Below are 19,080 nucleotides of genomic sequence, written 5' to 3'. Positions count from 1 at the left end.
GGTTGAAATTCTTTGCTATACGAAGGCATGCGACTTGCCACTATGTAAGGAAAAACACTATTTTCATGTAACAGCATGGTTTGGAGTGTGCTATTCTGCTTAAACCACAGCTATTTTGCCAATAATTACAATGGTTAATTTATTAATGAATGACCTCATGCATTTTAATGGTTTATAGTCAGTTTTAATGTTGTGGAACACGATTATAAGACTTACTTCATTAAACAAAAGCCTATTTTTAAATTTGTTTAATTATTACTCTTTGACTACGTGGATCATCTACTGTACAAGTCTGTGTTTGAGTTGTTACTATAGAAGCAATAACACATTAGAACGAGAGCATTAATATTAAGATTCATGTTAATATAAGACACACCTTCTAACCAATCAGATTTGAACATTCAAACGGGCTGTGATATAAGGCATTCTATTGGTTGTCTTAAGAATTGTATTGCTTTCTTCAACATGTATTGAATGATTATTCTTACTGTGTTCAGGATCCTTCCCATGCAAGGCGATTTCCAAAATTTTACAACTGTCAACAAGACAAGGGTCAGTATGTGCGTGCGTGCATGTGTGTGTATAGAAGGGGCTGGGGGTGGGGGTGAGATCCTTGTGAACTTGGGGCAGCTGTGTTTGTGTGCGATGTCCTCAACCAGTTCCAGTGTGACTCACCATTGCTGGTTAATTTTTAACCTCAGTGCAGAGGGTTATTTCCCACTTGAAATCAGTTATAACATCATTCCAAATGCATATTTTTTTTGTTCTTTCCATATTTTTTTTAGGCTAACTGTTATTTAGTTCATTTTCATGCAAATTATTGTAATACATTTCATATGGGAAAAGTTAATAGTATCCATTTCAGGTCAAGTCAGGCTTTGTCATTCCTCTATTTACCTTATATAAGAAATGTTTGTCCAGGAACATGGTTCAGAACTGATCTAGTACAAAAGACTACAGGGACAAATGCACAACAGTATGAGATGTGTGCAGGACAATAAATACACAGGACAGTACATGTTAACTCTACAGGGCAACAGAACAGTGATGTGTAGGAAAATTAGTGCAACAGATGTTAAAAAAAATATTGTGTAGTGTAGCAGCAATAAATGTAGCAGGAAAAAATACCCATGTGAGCCTGGCTTGTTTGTGGTATGTTTTGATATAGTTAGTAATCTATTTATTTATTTTTTGTCTTCTCCCAGGCCCCCGTTCCTCATCTTTAGTGGTGGCATGCCAAGGGCCAGCTATGGAGATCGCCACTGCATCTCTGTCATCCACAGCAAGACTCATGTAGCGCTGGACTTCACTTCCCGCATCATCGACTTCTTTGTCATCAGAGAAGGAGAGCGCCAAAAAGGCAGGGACGCACGCCTTTCAGTAACTGCATAACTGGACGTTCTAAATGATAAAAACTTTGCATGAACTAATGCTGCTCCACCCTAATCTATTAATCATATTGACATCAAGAGTCATAGTGGTGTCAATGATGCGTGTGTCTGTGTTCTGCAGGGGACCCGATTGCTCTGGTAGTGTTGGTGGAGGAGGAGCTGGTGGTGGTGGATCTACAGACTGAGGGCTGGCCTGTGTTTCAGACCCCATACCTAGTGCCTCTGCATTGCTCGGCAATCACCTGCTCTCACCATGTCTCTTCAATTCCACTTAAACTGTGGGAGAGGGTGCATGCTGCTGGCAAACTGCAAAACACAAGCTACTCAAAAAAGGTATTTGGTACACTCACTCTTATACTTGGCTGCTAGAACACAAACTATGGACTATATATAGTACAGAAATTATAAATTATTGTATTTATTTATAAATTGTACATACAGTGTCTGTAACACCCACAATATAAAGATACATATGGTTCACTTGTATATAAACATCTGATGGCTTAAGCATTGGCATAATTTATCAAATGGTGTATTTATTATTTAGTGAGGTAAATTTGAAATTGTACTAATTACGAGTTTTGCTTTTCGTTGCCACTTTCTCTCTCTGACAGAACATCACTTTGTTTGCTTTCTTTATAGTCTTGGCCAATAAACGGAGGACAAAACCTTGCTCCAGACCCCCCACAAAGAGACCTTTTGCTGACCGGGTGAGTGACCACCAGTTCACAGTTATATTCTTTCTGCATTGTGCTTTGGTGTAGCTATATTATAGTATTACATGTTCTCAAATGAACACATTCAGCATAAGCCTAGGAAATCCCATCCAGTTTTGACCTTTTTGTTTATATGAGATTCCAAAAACAGTGTTTTTCCTGTATACAGGTTCACTTTTTAAAGTTTTTTTTAATCTTAATAATAAACCGAGTTGTTTAAGTGTTGAAAATTCAATCACTGGCCAAAAAAACAAATTGGGCCTTGGATTAAAAACATTTGAGAACCTCTGATTTACACACTTTACACAAAAAAGAAATATACACTAATGGAGCTAACAAGTGAATCATGAACATGCATCATAAAACCACCAGCGTAAGTCCATTTAAACTGCATGCCCGAATATTAACACACTCTCCTTAATAATATTGAAGCAGGAATGAAATTTGGGGTAAACAGGAAAAAACTGAAACTTTCAATAAATTTGCTCAACGGTGTGCAGTGTCTGAACGGTGTGAGGAACTGAACAACCTGCGAAATATGCAATGTGTTAAGCATATTGGAATCTGGAGTCCTTTGTTTCTTTGTATAGGCATGAGGATGGAACAGTGCGTTTCTGGGATGCCTCGGGGGTCTGTCTCTACCCCATATACAAACTGAGCACAGCCGCAGTTTTCCACACTGATGCTGACCCCAATGAAAATATGAACCAGGGTACTGAGGGCGAGTGGCCACCTTTCCGAAAGGTCGCAGTCAAATTACTTTCTTTTCAAATGAATGAATGAATGAATTGATAGCTAAAGTTGTGTGACTTCTGTGTGACCATGTAGTACAGCTTGTTTTTCAATTTATTGTTAACATAAGATCTCACAACTGTGTATTGCATTCATTTTAGGTGGGTTGCTTTGACCCATATAGTGATGACCCTCGACTAGGCATTCAGAAGATTCATCTGTGTAAATATAGCGGTTACCTGACTGTGGCGGGAACTGCAGGACAGGTAAGTTCTCATACTGTTTCACTATTATTTAGCTTCATTTATTGACTATATAATAATTATAGCTAGTTATATGACTATAACTACTTGTGCATTAAATATATGTTGTAGTACCAAGTATTTTTCAGTTTTTTATTTGATACATTATATATAAAGTTACTCATAAGTGAACATAAGTTGCTGTAATTACCACATAACAATGTACTATGGCCTGTAATATGGGAACTGAACTCTTTGGTACTCATGATCCGTACACTAATATTGACTGCTAAATAGTCCAGAGGTTTTGTAACTGTATGACTCCTGTAACTTTTGTAACTGACTTTGTCTTAGATACTCGTCCTGGAGATGAATGATGAGGCAGCTGAACAGACAGTTGAGGCCTCAGTAGTAGACCTGCTACAAGGGCAGGAAGGTTTCCGCTGGAAGGGTCAGGCACGTCTGGATCTCCGAGATGAACCGGTCATCTTTCCCCCAGGCTTCCAGCCCTTTGCCCTGGTGCAGTGTCAGCCACCTGCTGTGGTTACAGCAATTGCTCTGCATTCAGAGTGGAAGCTGGTGGCCTTTGGGACTAGCCATGGCTTTGGTGTCTATGACTACCAACAGAAGAATAATGTCCTGGTCAAGTAAGATAGTTATACAAGTTAACACGTTTAACATTGTTCAGTTAGTTATGAGAATGATTGCAACGGGTTTATGGAAACCTAGTGTATAATTATAATGTGTAAATGTTGCTTATTGCTTTGTAACTACTTGCCTTGGAAATAAACTCCAGGCTATTGTTATGGTTAGTCATCTTGGCCTGGCATTGCTTGTTGGAATTATGAAGGGCTCAGACTTGGATTCAGTTATTATGCCATTATGATACTGATTCACTGCTTTCATTATGCCAGTGTTTTACTTTAAATAGCAGGATTGTTGTAATTCAGCCTGATGAGCCATTTATAAAACTATGACGGTCTGTATAGTGAATATTAGTACTTCTCATTCCTGATGAGAATCTCCTCCTGTAGGTGCACTCTTAACCCCAGTGACCAGGTAGCCCTGGAGGGACCGTTGTCTAGAGTGAAGTCCATTAAGAAGTCTCTGCGCCAGTCCTTCCGTCGAATTCGCCGCAGTCGAGTCTCCATGCACAAACACCACACTAACAACGCAGCCAAGGTAGCTTTCTCTGCCTTTCGTCTCTTTCAGATGTTTCAACACCACAAACATTATTTGATTTATGGTTACACTGTTGGTCATGTTTATACCTATGCTATGTAGTATTACCTGGTATATTTTGGTAAACATTCTCACTTAATTTCATAATTCCTGTTTGCGTCACATACAAATCAGTTGCAAGAACTAAATGCACGGCTGGAGGCAGAAGCTCTGCATGAGATGGAGCTGGCCCCAGTCCAGAGGAAGATTGAAGCTCGCTCTGCTGATGACTCTTTCACTGGCCTTGTTAGAACTCTGTGTTTTGCTGACACATTCCTTAGTGACAGTAAGTTTGATAAAGATGAGGATAAAAGTCGTCCTTTACTTTTTTATCCCCATCCTTTTCTAATTAATTACAGTATGGAGTGAATTACAATACTGAACTTTTTCCATATTCAGTAATGGTGATTTCTTTCATAGGTTCTCATAGCACACCCTCCCTATGGGCAGGAACCAATGGTGGTGCTGTCTTTGCTTACATGCTCCGCCTCCCTCCTTTAGAACGGAGGATGGATGACCAAGTGATTGCTCATGCAGGTAGAACCCAGCACATACCCATATACAAATGCACAATCTGATATTCTACTCTTTCTCACTTTTTAGCACTGTAAAGAGGAAGATTTAGGAATGATGATGGGTTTTTCCATTCCCTTCTCAGCTAAAGAGATCCAGCTAATGCATCGGGCTCCAGTTGTAGGCCTGGTGGTTTTGGATGGAAGAGGAGCCCCGTTGCCTGAGCCACTGGAAGTTGCACATGATCTTTCCCGTAGCCCTGATATGCAGGGATCCCACCAACTGCTTGTCATCTCAGAGGAACAGTTGAAGGTCAGAAAGGGCCTGATCATTTTTGCTTACAGAAAAATGATTGTTGATGCACATTTCTTTGCTATTAAAATTATTTGCTTTGGCAGGGGAGCAGATAACTTGCATGCTTTTAATGTACTCAGATGCTTCTGTGTTAAATCTTTTTTTATTTCTCAGAGTAGGAAAAGTATTATGTAGTAAGTTAGTTATAGTACCTAGTATCTTGAGTGGAACTATGTTGTTTAAATTACTATAATTTTTAAATCTGTAAGTGGCTTCTATAATCCACTGAAGAATACTTTAATTGTGGTTTCTTCTTATTTGGCATTATAATGATTTTAATGGTCTGCAGGTTTTCAAATTATAGAATAGATTGTGTAGAATTGATCACTCTGTCTTTATTTGCCTATAGCTATTCACATTGCCTAAAGTAAGCAGTAAGGCGAAGCTTAAGCTGACAGCAGTTGATGGTTCGCGGGTACGTCGGGTGGGTGTGGCCTGGTTTGGCAGCAGTCGTGTGGAGGACTACGGTGAAAGCAGCTTGGTTGTGTTGACCAATCAGGGCGAGCTACATGTCATCTCTTTACCGTCAATCAAAATGCAGGTGCACTACCCCTGCATCCGAAAAGAGGATGTCAGCGGGATCGCATCCTGTGTCTTCACTAAGTATGGTCAGGGTACGTTTTGGGCACACATGGTAACACACTAACCACTCAAACTAACAAATTAGTTACTTGCTCTGTACAATGCACAGCAAACATTACCGTATTGTTGTTGTTTTTTTTTAAGGACTCTACCTAATCTCGCCATCTGAGTTTGAGCGTTTCTCCCTCTCTGCACGTTGGGTGGTAGAGCCACGGTGTTTGGTAGAGGCTCCTTCCCAAACAAGACCCACGTCACACCCAAGACAGTCTCGCAGAGACCAGCCTGATGGAGCATCTACAGAACACAGGTAAAATGATTTGATGTTGGCTCAACTAGCGAGGCCATTATCACTCAAGAAGCATTTCCACACAACTCTTCATCAGATTTTATTTTAAAGGATGGGAGGACTTGTTGTTTCTGTTGTCAACAATAATATTTTCCCACTGTGTGAATGTCTTTGCTTTTTCCAGGAATTATAGCAGGAACAGTGAAAAGTATGGTAAGAGTTCCAGAATCTAAACAAACTGAATGTTTATTAAAAAAAAGCTTTGCATCAGATACTAAACATGCATGTAGTCAGTGCCTCATTGACAACCTTCCTTATACTTGTCATGCATCATTCTTCTTTAACTGTACTATTTTAACAAATACTGTGATTTTGTGAAGTTGTACTTGTTTGGCTGTATATTTCGACACAGCTGGAGTGAACATGATTTTTTTTTTTCTGTGAATAATTTACCAATGATGTATTCCGCTTGCAAAATGGGTGTCCCTTCTAATAATTTCAAAGCAGCCAATAAGTTGACTGTCATTTATGTTAAGGTTTGATAAGTTATCGAAGGGTTTTAGAGCAAATTAAAGATATATAACAATGTAACTTTCTCTCTTTATATAATATAAAAAATATTATATTTCCATTTTTTCTTCTCTGTTGAATGCCACTATAAATTACAAGACTTGGATTTCAGTTTGGAAAAAAATTCTCACAGGGAAAAAAAAAATCACTCCAGTAGTTTTAGCCCTAGTGGATCAGTGTAAGCAAAATAAGTGACATTTTCCCCAATGATGCATGGTTTCAAGAAAAACACTGATCATAACCACAAAAAAAAACAACCATTTTTGCTTAAGTGTTCTCTAAAATACTGACATGCTTTTGCTGAATTGACCCAAATGCTTGTATATTCCAGAGAATTCTGCTAGACAAGTAATGGAGCATGCTTTGCTGAACGATGAGAGTGAGTACATCACTAACCAGTGGCCATATTAGTTCCTAGCAACTGGCAAAGTTGGCCATGGAAAGATTGGCTGCCCAGGATTAAATCTGTATAGCAGATCAGCATTAGGAATTTATTTTTTCCCCGATTGTTTCATGTTGCTTGCTGTTTGTTTTTAAAGTTTGATGTGAAATAATTTGCACAAGTGACAGCCTCAACACTTTGTCTGCAAAATCATGATAATTTGTATGTGCATGATCCATAACAACCTTCTACGTCTGCACAGTAACAATACTGTTCTACATGTACAGCGTATACCTATCGTTTAATCAGTTGCTGAAGAAGCATTTAATGATTAAATATAATGTAATTCTTCTGCGTTGTATGTTATAGTGCTCAGTGTTTGCATTGCTTCATCAGCTTAGTGATGGCTAAGCTGGACTTTTGAAGTGTTATGTGGTCATTTGTGACTTCTGTCCCCCCACAGATGTACTTCAAGAGATCCAGAAGTCTCTAGAAGATGATCAGATGTGAGTCTATTAGTCAGTGTATAAACCAGTCTCGGTTTCACAGGACTATTCATAATTAATATAATTTTTACTTTCAGGGTGTTTTTGGAAAACAGTGTAAAGACCAAGCCAACACCAGGCAAGATGCTATGAAAAAGAGGTAAGCTTCTGTTTGTTTTTAAACAGAATGATTTTAAACAATGTTTTGTCTTACTTTTTTTTTTTTTTTTTTTTTTTTTTTTTTCCTCAACTTGATTACAGATCGAGCTTTGGAATCCCTGTGCCTGAAATGTCCACTCTGGCCTTGCTAAAAAACCTGAACACTACTGCTAGCGTCACTACTGAACCACGTGAAGCCCTGGAGAGAAAACCTGCTCCAGTTAAGGGGTTTTGAGTGAGAGGGAACCACTTGTGCCTGCCAAGACCAACCACTGTATCCATAACAACCACAAACCTGCCCCCAGGCTCCAGCTTTGAACACGCCCCTTGCCTTCCTGTGAGCTGCAGCTGCATCATCCAATAGCCAAGGAGCAAAGGCATGATGGCAGGGGCATTTTTTTTGTCTCATTTTTTGTCTTTTAACTTTTTATGTATGTGATTGAAGACATTGAAATCTAAAGGAATGGTTTGTGTCACACAAGGGAAAACATACCAATGGTTACTGGACATAACTTGGAGTCTTAGGATTTGTACTAAAGTGCTAAAATTAAGCTGACAAACCACACATGTATATCAGATATGTTCACAGAGTACTCTAAGCAAAGTAATAATGCCTTTTCCCTCCGTCCAGGCAAAAAAAAAAAAAGAACAAAGAAGTATGTAGTTATGTTGTAGGTACTTTTCACTACTGTGTAGCACACATGCTTTCATTTTTGGGGGATATGACTTTCTAAGGGGCTTGGTTTCTTAATCTTTTTTTAAATGTCAGTTGTTGTTTTTTTTTTAATTAAAAAAAAGAAAAGATGCCAGTTATGCATTATGTAATTTAGGAATGTAATTTTTAAATATTGTAGTTAAATGTTTAATATATAATTGTATGAAGATCTGTACCTGTTTTAATGGCAGACTGTATTTTCTTATCTAAGGAAATATTTTGGTACTGTCTCTTTAAAATGCTTTTAGCGTTTTCTTGGCATCTAGATTATATTTTTGTAGTTAACTGATCATGTATAAGAACACTATCATTTGTAATTTGACACTACTGTTACGTCTGCTAAGTAAATTCTTTTTTTTTCTTTCTTTTTTTAAAACATTTTCCCCCGGATCAAAGGTCTGTCATTTCATGGTTTGTTTCTTTTAGGAGTTGTAGACATTTAGGTAGGGTAGCATATACTGCCATTTTTTAAACAGGTAATTTCTGAATCTCATCAGCTCAGCAAAAATGGAAGTCGCTTTGAATGAAAGCAAATGTAGCTTGTTGATTACTGTACATTACAGTAATCATTTGCATTATAAAGTTAGGGAGCAGACATTCATTATCACCATGCCTGTGCTTTGGTCATATGCAGAAGCCAAAATGACTGACTTTATTTTATTCAATAAATCAACAAGTTAAGAAATGTGTAAAGTAAAGAAACAAAAGTAAATAACAATCCTCCATCACACGTAGTTTGTACAGTTGCGGCCAGAAGTTTACAATCACTCATCATGGACGTGAATGTCATGGCAATATTGGGCTTTCAATAGTTTCTTTGAACTTTTCTTTTTCTGGGGCAGAATGATTGTACAACATACATCTTTTAATAAAAAAAAAAAAAAAAAAAAGAACTTGATTCACAAGTTATAATTCATTTGGGGTTTTCTGTAATTAACACAGGTTCAGAATTATATATACAGGGTCACAAACATTTTATTAATTCATTGGTGCTGAAAGTTCCAAAATGTCCTTTAATTTGCCAAGACCAAGGCAGCTTCTCTGTGCCAACATAAAAAGGGTTTGTTTGACAGCACCCTTAGATTGACCAACAGACAGTACTATGGGAAAGTCCAAGGAGCACAGTGCAGATCTGAAAGGAATGTCTCTTGGAGCCATTTATAAACAATTGCAGATTCACACATCATCAGTTCAAAAAACTGTACACAAGTACAAGTTATTGGGAAGTGTAGCCACTTTGCAAAGGTCTGTCAGAAGACCCAAACTGTCACCCTTAGTGGAGATGACATTGGTTCGGAAGGTCAGGAAAAGCCTAGGAACCGCCAAGGCACAGGCCTGCCATGAACTGGAAACTGCTGGAATGTCAGTGTCACTGGCTACATTCAAACAAGTTTTACATCGACATGGACTGAAAGACTGCCGTCCAAGAAAGAAGCCCCTGCTCCAGAATCGACACATCCAAGCTGTCTAAAGTTTGTGGCTGACCATATGAACAAAGAAAGAGCCTTTTGGATGAAAGTTTTATGGTCAGATGAGACAAAGATTGAGTTGTTTGGCCACAATGATTAGAGGTATGCTTGGAGGAGTAAGGAACACTGTACCAACTGTTAAGCATGGTGATGGTAGCATTATACTCTAGGGCTGTTTAGCTGCAAGTGGAAAACTGGTGCATTGCACAAAGTGGATAACATAATGAAGAAGGAGGACTACATTAGAATTATTCAGCATAATCTGAAACCATCAGCGAGACAGTTGAAACTTGGACACAATTGGGTGTTCCAGCAGGACAATGACCCCAAACACAAATGTCATTGAACTTTACAAATTATGGCAAGAAGAGTGGTCAAATATCCAACCAGAATTCTGCCAGAAGTTGGTGGATGGCTAGCAAAAGCATCTGCTCGAGGTGAAACTTGCTAACAGACATTCAACTAAATATTAGGTGTGCTGTATGTGTGATGGGAAAATAAGTATTGAACGTGTCAACATTTTTTCAGTAAATATATTGTCAATGAGGCTATTCAGATGAAATTTTCACCAGACATCAGTATTAACTCAAGAAATCTGGAAATATAAGAATTCACAGCATTAAAGTTCATGAATAAAGTTGTGTAATAAAGTGGAACGACACAGGAAAAAAGAATTGAACACGATAAAGAAAAAGCAGTTCTCCATGGCAAGGCAAGGAACCAGCTGAAATCCGTAAGTAATTATACCTCCTAACTCATGATGGCTCTCAAAATCTTCAGAACCTTATTGTTGCAAAAACATATTGATGGAATCGGATACAGACGTATTTCAAAACTTCTTAATCTTCCAGTGAGCACTATTGGGGCCATAATCCACAAGTGGAAGCAACATCACTCCATCATCAACCGGCCACGCACAGAAGCTCCTCCGAAGACCAGGGAGTCAGAAGAATGGTCAGAAAAGTAGCCCAAGACAGTGGTTTTCAAAGTGGGGACCGCCAGGGGGTACCAGGGGGGCCTCAACAATTTGGTGTGCCCATCCCTCCCACTAGTATGTTTTCTCTTTCTCACTCAGACAACCACACACACACAATCAAATCCTAATGCAATGTAATTAAAGATGTAAGATGTAATTATCAATAAGAAAAAGGGGGATATATGCAAAAGTCTGTATTTTTAATGTGTTTTAAAGACATCTTGCAAAAGGGGGGCCTCAGTCAAATGTTAATGCCATTTGGGGGGCCTTGCCCTGGAAAAGTTTGGGAACCTCTGGCCCAAGAGCCAAGGACCACTCAGAAAGAGCTCCAGAAACACTTGGAGGCAGCAGGTGCCATCATCACAGAGAAAACAATAAGCAATGCACTCCACTGCTCACGCTCACCCTGCAAGACTCCATTACTAAAGGAAAGGTATGTCGAAGCTTGTTTAAAGTTTGCTACAACTCATTTGGACAAGCCTATGATATACTGAGAGAGTGTAGTCTGGTCAGAAAAGAGCAAAATTGAACTTTTTGGCTGTGATACTACACACCATGTTTGGAGAAGAAAAGGCACTGCACATCACCATAAAAACACTACACCAGTGAAGTTTGTAGGTGGAAGCATCATGATGTGAGCTGTTTTTCATCACATGGTACTGGCAGACTTCTTATAAGTGAAGGAAGGATGAATGGAGCCCTTTACTTCGAGATTGTTGAGAAGAATCTGTTGCCATCCACCAGGATGATGAAGATGAGAAGTGGGTGGACTTCCATCAGGACACCGATCCAAAGCATACAGCAAAGGAAACTCTCAATTGGTTTCAGAGAAAAAAAATCAAGGTGTTAGAATGGCCCAGTCAATCACCTGACTTGAATCCAATTGAACAAGATTTAAAGACAATATTTTTAGAAGAATGGGCCAAAATCACACCTGAATACTCCTGCAGATTAATTTATTCATACAGGAAGCATCTTGAAGCTGTCTTTACAAACAAAGGCTTCTCCACTAAGTATTAAATACATTTCAGTTAGTGTGTTCAATACTTTTTTTCCTGTGTAATCCCTCTTTATTACACATAACTTCATTTATGGACTTTAATGTTTGAATTTCTTTATATATGTGGATTTCTTGAGTTAATACCAAAGTCTGGTGAACATTTCATGTGAATAGCCTCACTGGAAATATATTTACTGAAAAAAATGTTGATGCATTCAATACTTTTTTCCCCACTGTATATTTTGACCCTGTATGATTAATTTTGACCTTGTGTTGACTACAGAAATTCCCAAACAAATTAAAACTTGTAAACCAAATTCTTGTTTTTTTTTTAAATTATAGATGTATATTGTACCAATCATTCTGCCGCAGAAAAAGAACAGTTCAAAGCAATTATTGAAAGCCCAATATTGCTATGACATGTTCATGATGAGTGTATGTAAACTTTCGACCGCAACTGTAAGTGACTGCGTTGCCTTCTGACAATAAAATGGAAACAAATGTTGCTATATTAAGTTATAACTTGGCAAGACAAATCATAAATCTAAAATGTTTTGCAGTCAGGGTCCAATGTAACGGTGAAATAAATATCACTCCTCCCTCACTACTAATTTATTTTATGTTTTTATACAGATATTCATATTTTAAGGTAATTGTTTAAATATGTACAATAATGTTCTGGTTATTGGGTTTTTGGATTGACCAGTATAATTGGCCAGTATTTACAAAAAATAATACTTATAACAATACTAATAATTAAATAATAAATACATTAACGATATCAAGACTGAATAAATTATTTAAAATAAAAGTAGACAAATGGTCCCTTGACTGTGCTTCATGGACCAAACATTGTGAATCACTGGACTATGGTATGTAATTATTTGAAGGGCTGACAGATCACATAGAGTAAATCAAAGCCACTATATAAACGTGCACGAAAATGAACTAATAGGCAGGTAAAGCAATCGGGGTACTTGGGGTACTCGTACTCCAAATGTTCCTTCTATATGATGTACATTCTGTGTGCTAGGTGCTGTTTCAGATCAGCTTTGCAGGATGAATCCTTGTCATGGACCCATTTAAAAAATTTCCACTATAAATTTTCAATAGGATTGAGATCTGGACTGTTTTCTGGCCATGTCGTTGAGTTGATCTGTCTTTCCTGAAGAAAAGCTTTAACACTCTTTGCTCTGGGGCAAGCTGCAATATCATCCTGAAAAATGACTTCATCATCACCTAACCAATTTTCTATCCATGGAATGAGAAAAATGTCCAAAATTTCAGCGTACACCTGCGCAGTGATTGTTGAGGTCTCCCTTGGTCCTTAACCTGACATGAATCTCCACAGATTATAAATGAGTTCATAAATGAGTGAGGAAATTTGTTTTCTTCAGGCAGTTGTCTTTATATGTTTCATTAGAACGATACCAGACAAAAGTCCCAGCATCATCTCCCATTTGTGTTAAATAAATAGCGCCCTCTTGCGAAACTTCTTAGTTTAACGTGTCATTCGGTTTGTATTGTGGTGTGTGTATATATAAATATATATATAAAAAATATATAAATGTATTTTTTATAAAAAACATAAAAATGTTATTAACTTAAGTTAAAATTATTATTTTTAATTCAATTAATTATTATTATTTTTTAAATAATGCTCGCTTACTTCCACTGAAAACATTTCACCGTGCCGGTGACGCTTCCTGAAGACGTCACTTCCGCATTGGAAAGCGGTTGACAGCCGGTACAGACTAGAGCTGATAGAGTCTGATAGACTAGTTTTAACTGAAAATAATGAATTCAACATAATCTCAGGTCATTTGCGCTGTTTACACGGAAGTAGTGATTTGGGGGAAGTCGGCTGCTTTCACAGACATGTGGGTTTTCGGTTACGGGTCGCTCATTTGGAAAGTTGACTTTCCGTTCGAGGAGAAACGTGTCGGTTTCGTTAAAGGTTTCAGTCGCCGGTTCTGGCAGGGAAGCACAGATCACCGCGGAATTCCCGGAAAGGTAACTAACACACACACACACACACACACACACACACACACACCGTTACACACTGGCATAAAGTTGGCTTGACATTGGACATTGGAATATCTGCGATATTCGCAGATCTGCGCAAATTAAGGGACCGTCCCTAAAGTTAAAGTTAAATGACATTGGTATACACGTTTCTAACTTCAATAGCATTTGAAGGGCATGACTTAAAGTCATAAAACCAACTGTAAAGTGTTCATCTAGGTGTTGGGTATAATACACAGCTTTTAGATTTTTGGTATTTATTAAAATAAACTGTCAAATCATATCTAAACTTTGTGATGTTTTCATACCATATGGGTTCATACACAAAATATGCCATTATTTAAAGCTCAATAGCATTTGAAGGGAATGACTTCCAGTCACCAAACCAACTTTAAGGTGTTCCTGTAGGTGTTAGGTATGATGCACACCTTTTAGATTTTAGGTATTTATTAAAATAAACTATTAAATCATATGTAAATTTGCCATGTATTTCACTAGCAAATGGGCTGGTACATGGTGAAACAGTAAGGCTGAGCGTCGTTCTCCGCTGACTCTGCAAGCTGAACTTGGTTGGCTATGTCAGCAGACTCGGGCGTGAGCATAATGTTGTTGGTCGTGACATCTACCTCAGACACAAGTAAGTTTTGGGAGGCCATCTCTTGACCTCAGACTGGAACTGGGCGTAGGAGGTCACCTCGTTGTCCTGTAGCAGGAATTGACTTTGGAGGCCCTCTCGTGAACCTCGCACAGGAACTTGGCGTGCTCTTTGAGGTTCAGGTGTGGGGCGGTTTCTTCCGCATATCAGAGGATGACATGATATCCCCAGCCTGGCTTGAATGCGGAGCAATGGTTACTGCACAAGCTCAAGGCAGAGCCTGACGGGGGAGCGATGTTCCCTGTGAAGCTAGAGGGGGGAGCGACGCTCTCCGTGAGGCCAGAGGGAGGAGCGAAGTTCTCAGAGTCCATTTGGTAGTGAAATACATGGCAATATTTACATATGATTTCATAGTTTATTTAATTAAATATCAAAAAATCTAAAAAGGTGTGCATCATAGATGACACCTAAATGAACACCTTACAGTTGGTTTTATGACTGTAAGTCATTCCCTTCAAATGCTATTGAAGTTAGAAAATGTATACCAATGTAGTATGTAACTTTAGAGACGGTCCCTTAATTTGCATAGATCTGCGAATATCAAACGTCCAATGACAAGCAAACTGTATGCCAATCCTAAATACCTTACTGTTCATGTTAAGGATCATTTAAGTAAACAATAACTAGCGATAATAGTCTCACTATGTCATATAATGATAAGCATTTTATTTATTACTACACGTTATTTACTTTATAAAATGTTGTCTTCTTGTTTATGTCCAGCCTGGACGTGTGGTGACGTTAATTGAAGACCCCGAGGTAAATATACACTGTACAGCCAAAAGTATGTGTTCACCTCGCCATTAAACCCATATGCGCTTGTTGAACATCCCAGTCCGGATTTAGTCCCCCTTTACTGTTATAACCTCCACTCCTCTGGGAAGGCTTTCAACTAGATTTTAGAGCATAGCTGGCTGTGTGAATTTGTCCATTCAGCCTCAAGATCTTAGTGAGGTCAGGCACTGATGTCAGGCAATGAGACTTGGGGAGCAGTCATCATTCCAGTTCATCTCAAAAGGTCTTCATTGGGTCTGTCAGGGCTTTTCTCAGGCCACTAAAACTTTTCCAATTCTGACCTCAGCTTTGTGCACACAGGCATTGGAACAGGTTTAGGTCCCTTAGCTTCACTGAAGACAAATCTTCACACTTCAGTATACAAAGACATTCTAGACAATTGTGCTTTCAACTTTGTGGCAACAATTTGAAAAAGGCCCAAATATAGGTGTTCACATACTTTTGCCCATAATCTGAACTGAGGAAAACGGGGGAGTACTACACATATATCGAAGACTAAAGCTATACAATCTTGTCATTGTTGCTGTACAGGGCTGCGTTTGGGGTGTTGCTTACAAACTTCCATCAGGAAGGGAGGGAGAGGTGAAGGAGTATCTGGACTACAGAGAGAAAGGTGGATACAGAGTGATGACAGTTACATTTCATCCTAAAGGAGAGGAGCACAAGCCAATCCAGAACACACTGCTCTACATCGGGTCCTGCGACAACCCAAACTACCTCGGACCAGCGCCTCTGGAACTAATCGCACAGCAGATCCTCATGTCAGTTGGACCCAGTGGAAAAAACACAGAGTACTTATTTGAGCTGGCAGATGCTCTCAGGGAGCTGATGCCTGAAGATTCAGATGATCACCTGTTCTCCTTGGAGCGCCTGGTCAAGGAACTTCTACAGAAGACTGTGGATTGACACACTCATCACCACATGTGGGGTTTTCTCACAATGGAGATTCAACCACATACACACACATATGAGTAGCTCATATATGGAGTCTCACTAACTTAACTGAAGATTATTAAAACCTGATTATTTAATATTTGTTTCCTTGTTGTAACGTCAAATAACTGCCTGTTTAAGCTTGTATGGGTTTTTATGTATATTTACTAGGGCTGGGTAAAAAATATAGATTCTCCGATTTTCATCGATATTCAATTTAACCAAACAATATTTATCCGAATCGATTTTAAGGCGCGTGCTTTACTTGAGAGGATGTGACTATAACCTGTAGTTCGCCTCTCCTCCTGAACATCGCCATCTTTAATGTTTTGAATTTTGAAAACGATTTTATTTCTTTTTGTTAATGAATTTATTTGTTGCACATTTACCATGTTTTTACAGTAATGTGCAGTTTGTGTTTACCTGTGTGTGCATTGATGCACATATTTATAATTTCTTGTTACAATGTTTGTTACTCATTACTAATGTCAGTTACCAGTATTTATATTAAAACATGGATTCCATGTCTACAAAACTAATATTTTAAATGAAATATAAATCGATATTGAATCGAATTCGACATCGAATCCATATAAATAAGAATTGAATCGGTTGCAATACCCAGCCCTAATATTTATGCACCACGTAAATTACTTATAGTCACTCAAAAAGGGAAATAAGTGTCAGCAATTTTATAGGATGTGTGTAGCAGTGTGGTGGTGGGCCTAAGAGTTGAAAAGTTAGAAGATGCAATGATATATGACCACATGAACTGTACTCATAAATGAGACCAAAACATACTGATATGTAATAAAACATCTATAAAAGTAACAGCAAGTATGGCATTGACCATTTCGTCTATGCAAAATACTTAAGTTTTGAAGTTGGTAAGAACAGTACATGTACACTACAGAAAGAGCTACACTACCAGTCAAACGTTCAGACATACTCGTTCTTTATTTTATTTTTTTCCTCCACATTTTAGAATAATAATAAAGTCATCAAAACTCTGGAATAGCACAAATGGAACTATGGGAATTATGTGGTCATAAAAAATCCAAAATAAATCTAAGTAATTTAATATTTTAGCATCTTCAAAGTAGACACCCTTTTTGCATAGAATTTCAAATTGAGAGTTTCCTTTGCTGTATGCTTTGGATCGGTGTCCTGCTGGAAGTCCACCCTGTCTCATCTTCATCATCATCATCATCATCATCCTAGTGGATGGCAGCAGATTCGTCTCAAGAATCTTCCGGTTAAGGGCTCCATTCATCCTTCCTTCACTTATAAGAAGTCTGCCAGTACCATGTGATGAAAAACAGCTCACATCATGATGCTCCCACCTACAAACTTCACTTCACTGGTGTAGTGTTTTTATGGTGATGTGCAGTGCCTTTTCTTCTCCAAACATGGTGTGTAGTATGACAGCCAAAAAGTTCAATTTTGCTCTTGTCTGACCAGACTACACTCTCTCAGTATATCATAGGCTTGTCCAAATGAGTTGTAGCAAACTTTAAACGAGCTTCGACATACCTTTCCTTTAGTAATGGAGTCTTGCAGGATGAGCGTGAGCAGTGGAGTGCATTGCTTATTGTTTTCTCTGTGATGATGTTACCTGCTGCCTCCAAGTGTTTCTGGAGCTCTTTCTGAGTGGTCCTTGGCTCTTGGGCTACTCTTCTGACCATTCTTCTGACTCCCCGGTCAGAAATCTTCAGAGGAGCTTCTGTGCATGGCCGGTTGATGATGGAGTGATGTTACTTCCACTTGTGGATTATGGCCCCAATGGTGCTTACTGGAAGATTCAGAAGTTTTGAAATACGTCTGTATCCGATTCCATCAATATGTTTTGCAACAATAAGGTTCTGAAGGGTTTGAGAGCCATCATGAGATGTTTCTTGTGTGACACCTTGGTAATGAAAAGTCTTTTTTATAGACCATCAATTTACTAACCCAGCTGATATTAATTTGCACAGTTAGGAGGTATAATTATTTACGGATTTCAGCTGGTTCCTTGCCTTGCCGTGGAGAACTGCTTTTTCTTTATCGTGTTCAATTCTTTTTTCCTGTGTCGTTCCACTTTATTACACAACTTTATTTATGGACTTTAATGTTATTAATTCTTTGTATTTCCAGATTTCTTGAGTTAATACTGATATCTGGTAAAAATTTCATGTGAATAGCCTCATTGGAAATATATTTACTGAAAAAATGTTGACACATTCAATACTTATTTCCCCCACTGTAAAGTGGTAAAACTGGTAATACTTACAGGTCTTACAGCAGAAACTTGCATGGGAAGTGATAGAGTTACAAAATGACTATGTAACCAAAGAACAGATTGTGTTCCTTTTGTTAAAAACATTTATTGGCATATTCTTAAGTAAAACAAGCAAACAGTACATCTAAAAAAAAAAAAAAAAAAAAAAAAAAAAAAAAAAAAAAAAGGGAACAAAAAAAAATTAAAATGCTGCAGTTTTGGCACTAAGCTACACAGTGTTGCCAGTATGGATGTTCCATAATGCAGAACAGGACTATCCATGGTTCACTCCCAGCTGGACTTGAAAGGGTATAATGTAAAGATCTTGATGGTTATGTAAATTAACATGTCAGAGGACTGCCACTGCTATTAAATCAGTCTGGTTTGGAGTACAGGGTGAAACAAGAAAAAAAAAAAAAGAAAAGAAAAAAAAAGTCTGTATGTATAAATGGAGAATGCTGTGAGGATCCCCAGTCACATGCCAAATAAATAACATCATTAAACTATGAACATGCACACACCCCAACATGCACATGCACATCAAATGTTTTCAGCTCGCACGTGATTCCTCTCACTCATAACTGGTGCTTCTTTTTAATTCTAGCAGAAATTTTCTTTT

General features: G+C 38.2%; 2 protein-coding genes across 4 annotated transcripts in view; both read left to right on the top strand.

The window, feature by feature from the left end:
* llgl2 (LLGL scribble cell polarity complex component 2) overlaps nt 1-8,435 on the top strand; it is a 22,154-nt gene extending 13,719 nt beyond the window's left edge. Inside the window, exons 9-26 of one of the 2 annotated variants that reach the window (XM_017483812.3) lie at nt 498-552; nt 1,206-1,360; nt 1,513-1,724; nt 2,034-2,101; nt 2,698-2,851; nt 3,001-3,105; nt 3,436-3,728; nt 4,116-4,263; nt 4,438-4,588; nt 4,723-4,839; nt 4,961-5,127; nt 5,519-5,783; nt 5,896-6,058; nt 6,222-6,250; nt 6,939-6,986; nt 7,453-7,495; nt 7,573-7,634; nt 7,736-8,435. In XM_017483812.3, the coding sequence (XP_017339301.1) occupies nt 498-552; nt 1,206-1,360; nt 1,513-1,724; nt 2,034-2,101; nt 2,698-2,851; nt 3,001-3,105; nt 3,436-3,728; nt 4,116-4,263; nt 4,438-4,588; nt 4,723-4,839; nt 4,961-5,127; nt 5,519-5,783; nt 5,896-6,058; nt 6,222-6,250; nt 6,939-6,986; nt 7,453-7,495; nt 7,573-7,627 (2,228 nt within the window). In that variant the 3' untranslated portion in view covers nt 7,628-7,634; nt 7,736-8,435. The remainder of the gene's footprint in view (nt 1-497; nt 553-1,205; nt 1,361-1,512; nt 1,725-2,033; nt 2,102-2,697; nt 2,852-3,000; nt 3,106-3,435; nt 3,729-4,115; nt 4,264-4,437; nt 4,589-4,722; nt 4,840-4,960; nt 5,128-5,518; nt 5,784-5,895; nt 6,059-6,221; nt 6,251-6,938; nt 6,987-7,452; nt 7,496-7,572; nt 7,635-7,735) is intronic. The other variant, XM_017483813.3, reaches the window with a different exon arrangement.
* Nucleotides 8,436-13,499: 5,064 nt separating this feature from the next.
* chac2 (ChaC, cation transport regulator homolog 2 (E. coli)) lies at nt 13,500-18,771 on the top strand. 2 transcript variants are annotated; one of them, XM_017484037.3, is made up of 3 exons: nt 13,500-13,806; nt 15,200-15,235; nt 15,803-18,771. In XM_017484037.3, the coding sequence occupies exons 1-3, from the start codon at nt 13,672-13,674 to the stop codon at nt 16,175-16,177; spliced, it is 546 nt and encodes a 181-aa protein (XP_017339526.1). In that variant the 5' UTR covers nt 13,500-13,671; the 3' UTR covers nt 16,178-18,771. The 2 variants fall into 2 exon arrangements, with proteins under 2 accessions (XP_017339526.1, XP_017339527.1); XM_017484038.3 differs by lacking the exon at nt 15,200-15,235.
* Nucleotides 18,772-19,080: the final 309 nt, after the last annotated feature.

The sequence above is a fragment of the Ictalurus punctatus genome, chromosome 13, assembly GCF_001660625.3.
Source record: "Ictalurus punctatus breed USDA103 chromosome 13, Coco_2.0, whole genome shotgun sequence".
In the NCBI taxonomy this organism is placed as follows: Eukaryota; Metazoa; Chordata; class Actinopteri; order Siluriformes; family Ictaluridae; genus Ictalurus; species Ictalurus punctatus.
The sequence above is the reverse complement of the archived record's forward strand: the minus strand, read 5'-3'. Positions and strand labels throughout refer to the sequence as shown.